Raw genomic sequence first — 10307 nt, 5'->3', positions numbered from 1 at the left:
CTGGTGCAATAAAAAATATAGATTATAGTTGGTTTTTAATGAATAAATCTCAAGCCAGCCTGGCACAGACATTTTGCACATGCTCAAACCATTCAGGCTGCGTGATCCGAGCTTGTAAAAACATTTTAAATTGTCAAAGCTTTGATAGATGTTATATATGGAAGCATATAGACACAATAACAGCTATGAAGCATCCTCTACCCCAGCCCACCCCACCCGCGGGGCAATGTCTCAAAGCACGTCACCGTGAGTGTGTGAGGAAGGAGAGAGAGAGAGAGAGAGAGAGAGAGAAAGTAGATGTGTGCAGACAACCTGCTCGCGCGTAATTCTGGGAGGACTCTCCGCCGAGCAACGACACAATAAACACTCACGGAACCGCAAGAGTTTCCCCCGGTGGAGTAACAATAAGCACTTAAATCACGTCACACCATCCAGCCAGGAGTCCATCATCAATCTACAGCCATGTATCTGAACAGGGAGGAGGAGTACAGCAAAGGTGAGTGCTTTTATTTCTGTTGCCATTAAACTTGTAGGAGTATCTTCTCACCTTGGACTGGCGCCTGTGGCGCGGACAGGTCTGGTGGGGTGGCACGAGGGGGTTTTGGGGGTGATGTAGCTGGCACGGTCGCATCGTAAGCACCTGTCACGGGGTCATCACTTCTTTGCCCCCTTGTTTTACATCATTGTCCAGGCGCACACACAAGCGCGCGCGCACACTAATGACTGTTTGACATTGTCGCGCGCTCTCAGGGCATTCGCGTTGACAGCGATTACTGTTGCATGCTGTATTTGATATATAACTTTGATTTGAGGTCCCATGTAGATCTGGTGTTGCATAATGATACGTGCACGCTCTCTTATCGAAGGATCAATCAGAGCTACTTGTTGTGCGCTTCGTCCTTGATAGATCCTCACATGAAGAGACTTGAGGAAGGACAAATGACTAAAACACAAGGTCAAAGCATCTCAAAGCAGGCTAGAAGGTGCCTCGTTATCCGCATCATTACACGCGAATCTTTGTGTTATTGTGAATCTTTTTGATGATTCCGTGGGCGTTTTGCTGGGGTATCGTGGGCTGTTATTTGTGTCAGCTCTCCCACGTGTTTCCGAAGCGTGATTCCCCGTGAATTCACTGGGTGTCCACTACAATTTTCCCCGGTGTCCCTCCCACGGTAAATGAATTCGCTTCGGGGCTCCGGAACGGAGGTGACTGGAATTAAGAGTGGAGGCGCGTTCGGGCTACGCCAGCAACACCTGCTGCTACCGAGAGCCAAAGACGGTGTTTGATATGCGGTAATGGCCGTGAGAAGATAATAACCGTAGCGTGAATTAAACTGTGTGGGTTTGGAAAGGAAAGGTGCTCAAATATCAGGCTAATGTGATGGACAAACCCGCAACTGAAAAGGTGTTTAATTTGATTTTTCCCACAGCACCTTCAAATTTACTTGTATTTCCCACAAACACGAATTTATATAGTTACACTTTATTTAATGAACATCTGTGTTCGTAATAAATCGAACGATGCTTGAACGTTGTTCCCTAAAATAACCAAACAGGATCACACAACATAGGCTACTGTAAAGGGAAATGTTCCATGTTTGCATGCAAGGTTATCATAATTACTGTTATGTAAATCTAATTAAGACATAATTTAGTCAATTTGTCAACAATCCCCATGAGAAGGTTCAGTCAGGTTTTGCTTTTTTTCCTCATCCCAAAAAGGTTAACAGAACATGTACCCACTAGATTCATCTCAGTGATTCGAATCTTTTAGAACTGAATTCAGTCAGTGACCTTTTCTAAGTCGTTACGCCTGTAGGTGGCGACACAACCGTATCTTTTGTCTGTTATGAGCGTCATTTTGAGTCATTCACTTGAGCGAGACAGTCTTGTTGTGTTTTAATTAACTGTGCTTGTTTGCAAATGTTCTCAGGGGCCGTTTACACGGCACCATTTTCAACTAAAAACAAACTTTTTATGTGTTTTGGCCGTTCATTTACATGACAACGGCGTTTTGGGGGCCTGAAAACGCAAACGTTTAAAAACAGGTTTCACCCATTGTTTACAATGCACGTGTCTGCGGCGCGTTACGGCTCCGGCGTGGTTTTGTTCCGTCCTCTACGCGGTGTCAACTCACACCAGAAGCATTTCAGAAGCGAAGCGGCTGGATTCGTGAGACCACTAGATTTGCCTGTCCGACATTTTTCATGTTTTTAATGGCTAAATGGTTATATTTTGTCCGGTTCAATTGTGTTTATTGCTATGCCATACTTTATTTTGCTGTAGCCTACAGACAAAGTTAATATACTTAAAAGTCCAGTTATGGACATCAAGGACAAAAATCTTTCAAGTTTTTCAACTTCGAATCTCTTGTCGTCAATTTCTGGCCTCCTAGTGCTGTGAAATATGAGCGGGAGTCTTCACAGGGTGATTATTTTGACTTTATTTTGTATTTGAGCTGCGCGGCTTGGACGCGGCATCCGTCAAAAATAGACTTGGCTTCTTTAGTGAAGCGGCGTGGCGAGCCGCTTCTGGGCTGCAGCCGTAACGTGCCGCGTCTCGGCGCCAAGTCTAAGTGTAAATAAGGGGTCAAAGTGCAAGTTTTTGAAAATGATACCGTTATTGTCTCCATGTAAACAACAAAAACACGAATTTGTGGAAACGGTGACTTCATGCGCATGCGTTTACAAAGTGACATCGCCAACTACTGGCCTGGCAGCAGAATACAGCGTTTTTAGTCGTTTTTTAGCGGATCCTTGTGAACGGAGATTGTTTTGAAAACGTTGTCATCTGTATGCGAAAAACGCAAAGGAAAAACCTTTCTGTTTTTAGTAAGTCGTTGTCGTGTAAACGTACCCCAAGGCTGTGTGTCCACCTAAGTGTTTTTAGCCAGCTGAAAATGCTAGGTGCTCTGCTGAAAATGCCTAGCTTGAGAGCGCTTCGGCAGCGCAGCGTTTTTTTCAGTTGAGACGCTTTGCTTGCTATGATATGGAATATCCGCGGAAGTGTTTCTAGTGTCTCATTTCACAGATAGTTTGTTTCTGTACTGTTTCTATGTAAAAATGCCAATACAATGTAAAGTATTTGCTCTGGCTCTTGGTGATTGGTCAGTGTTGTATTTGTCCCGCCCCTCCTCCACTGTGATTGGATGGCTGGGTACAAGTGAAAGATGAGCGCTGCGTTTTACTCAAAGTTGAACATTCTTCAACTCTTGGCGACCGGTGTTGTGCCGAATTTCGACTCCCTGCCAAATTATTACCCCCTCGTTGAAGTCGCTACCTGATTGCCTAATCCTAACCCCACCCCTAATCCTAACCCCACCCCTAATCCTAACCCCTCCCCCACACCTAATCCTAAATCTACCAATACAAGGGGGGTCATAATTTGGCGGGGGTCAGAATTCGGCACAACACCGGTAAAAAACGAAAAAGTCGCTCAGTGCCTCGTTACGCTCCTGGCATTTTAAAAATGCTGCGCTCCCATTGAAAACAATTGGAAAAATATGCAAGCCTCGGAAAAAACGCTTTGGTGGACACATGGCCTAAGAAACTCGGTAAACAGTGTCTAGTCATTATAAGGATTTTTCAAAATCACTTGTTTATTTTGTTCAATGTCACGTCCCAGTTTGTTCCGTTTCATTTACAAGAGATGTCTTATTCAGTGCTTCTCTTCAGATTAAAACACTGACTCGTTTACTAAATTCCTTCAGTATGTTCAACCAATGAAATGCTTCTTAAGAAAATGAGCTCGAATGCTGTTGGTTCGTGCTATGGTCAGGAAAGCAGTCACGTGCTTCCTGAAACCACAGCTTCGAATTGACTGAGAACGATTCATTCACTTAAAAGATTCATCAACACTGATTGGCTGCGTCCGAAATCACATACATTCTTGAGTAGGTACTTAATTTGAACAAGTAATTACTTCACAACCGCTAAAAAAGTATGGAATGTAATCTGGATGTACTACATCCGCCATGTTGTCATTATCATGTGACCAACCAGCGTTAGTTTCACTGCCATTCACAAATCCTCTCCTGTGGCCTCATGGGATAGTAAAGTGACCATAATATGCACACTTCAGAATCTCTCTGGAAGTAGTAGGTCATCCGGGTACTATTTTCCTACTCTTTTATGAGTACTGTGAATTCAGACATACTTCTTTTGTCTCATACTGTTTTTGGCCTACTATATAGTACGGAAGTATGCGATTTCGGATGCAGCCATTCTTTCACAAACAAACCACCTTTAGTACACAGTGGATCAGCAGGTGCACTCACTCAGTCGGGATTTACCTTCAGTCAGGTAACCGAAAGCCTTCGCATGTTGTTTGTTGATGGTTTAATTGATTTGGTTGTGATTGATGGAGATAACTGACGAAGTATTTTGCAGGCGATTTTGTGTAGCCGTGCGCTTTAATTCTACACACGTTTCAAAGTGGAACAAGCTTTATTACAGTTGACGTGTTTCTAGGTCATTTTTATGAGTTAGTTGATAAAGAGATGTTTTTGCAAACGTTATCACATGAATGATCACAACTGTGGGTTTATGACCTACTAATTGTGTTCGATTAAAAACGCCAATGAGATAATAAGATATTTGAGATAACTTGTTTAGAAGAACGAATATCACTAGCAGACTGTAAAGAAGTGTAAACACAATCTGGAGCCTCACCCCCTCTCCTACTGTTCCTATAAGACATATTTAACTTTCATGCTTGTTACTCTTCCTTTAATGACTCGTTTTTATGAAATACAGATGATAATGCAAATGTGATTTGATTGGAGCTTTAAACTAAGCAAACCTCTTGTGTGGAGTGCCTGACAGTCATTGATTGCATCTGTAGGGCTTTATCGATACAGTTTAGGGAATGAAGAAACAAAATCAGGTCCATTATTGATTATTGCATCCGTGTGTGTTTCTTCGATTGATGCCATTGATATATGGAGCCACTCACAAGGATGGACCAAATATTAAAGATTGGGTGACTAAATGTAAAAGTTCAAGAATTGGTTTTCATTTATCATGTCCAACTGGCCCCTCATGCTGGATAGGTTTGTGTGTGTGTGATTGTATTGAGTGAAGAAGTGGGCAGATTGCAGATGATAAGTGAGGGAATGGACCAAACGGTGAAAAAAAGTGTATGAGTGTAAATATGGATGTGTCACCGAGGCACAGAAGATGACAGGAGGGGTATAATGTGCTGAAATGATTGACAGTTCATGCATTATTCATGCAATCCTGTTGATCTGAAAAAGAGAGAGCGATGGAGAGACACAGACAAACAGAGAAAGAAATAAAAAGAGACAAACTGTCTGCGCCGCCATAGACTTTTCATGATGAACAGCTGTATTTAAATCTTGCGCGACTGCAGTGTCAAATCAACAGCGTTTGCTCGTTAATTGCCACCAATACAGATGTTAAATCCTTGGACTAAACGTATTTCACTAAACACTGTACAGCTATAGCCAAGACCTCGTTGTGAATGTTATACAATATGTATATGCTCCATATGTAGTTGTATTGTGGATTTTCATTGATTTTGGTTTGAGTCTTTTGGTTTGATTTCAGATGTTTCCAGTAGGTTGCATCAATTAGTTTGCGTTCACATTCAATTCAATGGCAGATTGATCTGGATGCTTACATCTTTGCTTTATGAGCACACATTTTTAATCCAATCAACTGAGCCATAAACATGGAAAAATCCATTTAAAACCCTCCAAAAAGATCTGGCACTAGTGAAACATCTAGTGTAATATAATGAATCTTTTGCAATATAAATGTTGCTTATACAGGGGTTGGACAATGAAACTGAAACACTGGCTAATATAGTGTTGGATGTTTCACGTCTGTGTAACCCCTTACCCAGGTCCTACTCGCCCCGCTCTGCGCAGGCCTCGAACCTTGGTCTCCGGCGTGGAAATCGGACGCTCTAACAGGGAGGCTAAGGGCTGCAACCTCTAGTGTCAGTCGCTAGAGCATCTCTTGAGATCAGAGGAGTGAGGTTTACTTGCACAGCAACTACTAGCTGGCCTCCGTTACACTCACCCCCCTAAACCTCACTCCCATCCGGGTCACGGCACCAATGTAACCCCTCACCCAGGTCCTACTCGCCCTGCTCTGCGCAGGCCTCGAACCTGGGTCTCTGGCGTTGAAGTCGGACTCTCTAACAAGGAGGCTAAAGACTTCAACCTCTAACGTCAATCGCTAGAGCATCTCTTGAGATCAGAGAAGTGAGGTTTACTTGCACAGCAACTACTAGCTGGCCTCCGTTACATCTATATATGTGTGGCCTGGTGGCCAATCTTCACTGATTTTACATTCCTTCAGTTAGAGCAGTGTGAAGGTTGAATTAGCAGAGCAATACATAAAATACTGCAATCCACACAACATAATGGGAGACATATCAGAGTTGAAAAGAGGACACATTGTTGCTGCGCGTCTCGCTGGCTCGTCTGTGACCAGGACAGCAAGTCTTTGTGTATCGAGAGCTATGGTATCCAGGGCAATGTTGGCATACCACCATGTAGGACGAATCACATCCAACAGGAGTAACTGTTGACGCAAGAGGAAGCTGTCTGAAAGGGATGTCCAGGTACTAACCCACATAAAACCACAGCTGCCCAACTCACTGCAGAATTAAATGCGCACCTCGACTCTCCTGTTTCCAACAAAACTGTTCGTCTGGAGCTCCAGAATCAGTATTCATGGTCGGGCTGCTATAGCCAAACCTTTTGTCACTCGTGCCAATGCTAAATATCAGTTTCATTGGTGCCAACAGTGCAAATCTTGGGCTGCGGACAATGTTAAACATGTATTGTTCTCTGATGAGTCCTTCACTGTTTTTCTCACATCCGTGGGAGTTACGGTGTGGAGAAGCTCCAAAGAGGCTCAACACCCGGACTGAATCACAGTGATGGTTTGGGCTGCAATATCATGGCATTCCCTAATGTGCTTGATGGGCATTACTGCCAAGGACTACCAAACCGTTCTGGAGGACCATGTGCACCTAATGGCCTGCACAGTCACCAGATCTGAATATTTCTGAGCCACTTTGGGGTATTTTGGAGAAGCAATTCAGAAAACATTTTCCTCCACCAGCATCACATTGACAATGTCAATTGAGAAACATGCTTTTTGACCGATTACAGGACTAGTTCAGTTCAGAATTAAAATTTCCTGATAATTTACTCACCCCCATGTCATCCAAGATGTTTATGTCTTTCTTTCTTCAGTTGAAAAGAAATGAAGGTTTTTTGAGGAAAACATTCCAGGATTATTCTCCATATAGTGGACTTCACTGGGGTTCAACGGGTTGAAGGTCCAAATGTCAGTTTCAGTGCAGCTTCAAAGAGCTCTACACGATCCCAGACGAGGAATAAGGGTCTTATCTAGAGAAACGATCTGTCATTTTCTAAAAAAAAATAATAAATGATATACTTTTTAACCACAAATGCTCATCTTGCACTGCTCTGTGATGCGCCACGCATTACGTAATCATGTTGGAAAGCTCATGCATGACGTAGACGGAAATGCCGCGGTAGTGCGAGAAACTCCATCTCATTTTTCTCCTCCAACATCAAAATCGTCCGACATCGTTGTTTTACCTTTCTTTGTAAAGGCTGTTTGACTTAGTCTTTGCACGTTTTCTTTGTAAACACTGGATCAGTACTTCCGCCTACGTCACGCGTGACCTTTCCAACATGATTACGTAATGCGTGGCGCATCGCAGAGCAGTGCAAGACGAGCATTTGTGGTTAAAAAGTATATAAATTTAAAGTGTTTTGCTAGATAAGGCCCTTATTCTTCGTCTGGGATCCTGTAGAGCCCTTTGAAGCTGTATTGAAACTGGACCATCAAACCGTTGAACCCCAGTGAAGTCCGCTATATGGAGAAAAATCTTGGAATGTTTTCCTCAAAAACCTTAATTTCTTTTGGACTGAAGAAAGAAAGACATAAACATCTTTGATGACAGGAGGGTGAGTAAATTATCAGGAAATTTGAATTCTGAACTGAACTAATCCTTTAATGGTGTAGTTATAGGATCTACTAGCAGGGGCTGACTGCTGAAGCCTACTCATTTATTCACAACCAACACGTCTTATTATAATATAAATGAGTAAAACTGCCATGTCTACAAATCTGCAAAGACAAATAGTGTCAATCTATTATTGTTTTAATCATTTATGGGACTGCTGAGCTTGGCTTTTTATCTATTCATAGAAAACAATAGACTGCTTAAATGAATTATGAGTTATATGATAATTGATAATTTAACAGTGTTGGGCAACCAGTTGTACGCCAAAGCAAAGCATTCCCAATTGGCTACTGGCAATTAGCTTCATTTTAATTGTGTATGCTCATCAGTCATTTTCACATGTTCAGAAATTGCTATTTGCATACCTTTTGAACTTGTTTTGGGCTGAACGAAAGACACACCCCGTTTAGTTCGATTTGATTTGATCATGGCGTTCAGTTTGTTCACGAACAATATATTTTCATTTAGCGCCTCTTAGAGTCTCATATTCTCCCTGATTCATTCACAAAAGAAGCATATTCGTTTAGTGGGTTTAACCAATGAAATCTGTGCACATTCTGTCGAAATTGCTAGTGCTACAGTTTTTGAAGTCAGGATAAAGTCACAAAGCAGTCACTCACTTTACAAAGGAAGGATGAGTTGAATGACTTAAAAAACTCAAAAACACAGAGTCATTGGAGATCGAAACACCCCTAGATAGTCATAATTATGTCTCAACTCCATCCAAAGAGCTACAGAGCCATTGTTCCCCCATAGATGTATTACTTCCAGCTTCAAGAGCTTTTAAAAACCTTTGAAAAGCCAGGTCGAAGATGGTCACAGAACCCTTTGAGAGTCTCTCCTCTGACCCGTCATTCCGTAGAATATTACTCACAGTACCTGAGCTCGGACGACAAGGGAGAGTAATTGGAAACCAGTACCGAGCTATTATATAGAGGATAAGTGAGAGGGAAGAGCATTGATTTTAAGCTCTGCTGGATCTTACCCTGTTCTTATGAGAAACAGGAAATTGATTGTGAATTTGAGCCTCTTCATCATAACGAATATTAGATGCCAAAATTGTCAGCTAATGAATATGTCCGTGTGCATCAAAGTTAAATGTGGCTGCTCACCATTCTTTAGAAATGATCTGTTGCGTTTTCTGTCACAGGCCGGTCACGCGATTGATTTTATCGGCAAATGGGAGTGTGTACATGACCTTGAATGAAGTGCGAAGGTTCATTTTCATGCATCCTTCAGCAGTAAAATTCAATTATTGTCACAGATGCTCGACACGAACAGAGAGAACTATGTGACCTTATGACTGAGCATGTTATATTTCAGATTTCCAAGTTTTACATTTTTTTTATTCCGGTTGTCGTGATGGCAACAGCATTCGCCATCACAAGTTGTCCATTGAAGGACACTGAGTCCAGAAGTTTTTAATTTGAGAAGTTTAAGTGCAGGTTTAATGGAATAATTGTTCATAATTTGTCCCCTTTAAAATGCCGGAAACCATCGCTATCAGATATGGCAGTCTGATGAGCGATTAAAGGTCTGTCTGTCTTATTGATTAATGCTAATTTCGACCCTGGGGTCGGACTGAATCAAAACAGTGGCCCGAACACTCCCAGTGCACGATGGCAAATATATCTTCCGTGAGAAAACATATCTTCTGAAGCAATATTTATTGTTTCACAAATCAGTGGCACCAGTGGCCATTAATGTAATTTGCAGCAATCTAGATTATGATGTAAGAGTCATCAAAGTGATTAGCAAGCAATGGAAACGAGAGCATGCGAGAGAGAAAGAGAGGTCTGACTTTGCAGAACAACATTGTTGCTTGATATCTATCTTCCACAAAAATATACCACAGAATATAATTGGTAATTGTTTGGTTTCATGGTTACAGGAAGGCACTTAGAATGAAAATTATCATTTAGACTTGCATTATACATGAATACAAAGGTTAGTCTCTCACATTAGTCTCAAGTTAGCAAGTTATATCCAAGTTATTTTACAATTATCTCATATTATGGACATGTGAAGCCTTTAATCCCTGTAATTTTCGCATGATACAGTTGTGCAAGAATACCAAAAGCAAACTGCAGAGGAATTACTGTACATTACCAGAAATTCATCTGCCTTGAACAGTAGTTAATTCGCAAAAAAGGATGATTTTTAGACAATGACATACAAGTGCTTTTTAAATGCTTTTAACAAGAATATGAGCTTCGCATATCTACTTTTAGACCCTCAAAGTGCTTTTCTCTGTGTACTTCAATTTTAAGTGC

The 10307-nt window shown here is 41.7% G+C and overlaps 1 protein-coding gene across 2 annotated transcripts in view; it reads left to right on the top strand.

The window, feature by feature from the left end:
- Window positions 1–284: 284 nt before the first annotated feature.
- Window positions 285–10307, top strand: part of syt7a (synaptotagmin VIIa) — a 136352-nt gene continuing 126329 nt past the window's right edge. The window contains exon 1 of one of the 2 annotated variants that reach the window (XM_051883096.1): window positions 285–496. In XM_051883096.1, coding sequence (XP_051739056.1) covers window positions 463–496 — 34 coding nt within the window. In that variant the 5' untranslated portion in view covers window positions 285–462. The remainder of the gene's footprint in view (window positions 497–10307) is intronic. The other variant, XM_051883095.1, reaches the window with a different exon arrangement.

This window comes from Ctenopharyngodon idella, chromosome 24, assembly GCF_019924925.1.
Source record: "Ctenopharyngodon idella isolate HZGC_01 chromosome 24, HZGC01, whole genome shotgun sequence".
Classification (NCBI taxonomy): domain Eukaryota; kingdom Metazoa; phylum Chordata; class Actinopteri; order Cypriniformes; family Xenocyprididae; genus Ctenopharyngodon; species Ctenopharyngodon idella.
The sequence above is the reverse complement of the archived record's forward strand: the minus strand, read 5'-3'. Positions and strand labels throughout refer to the sequence as shown.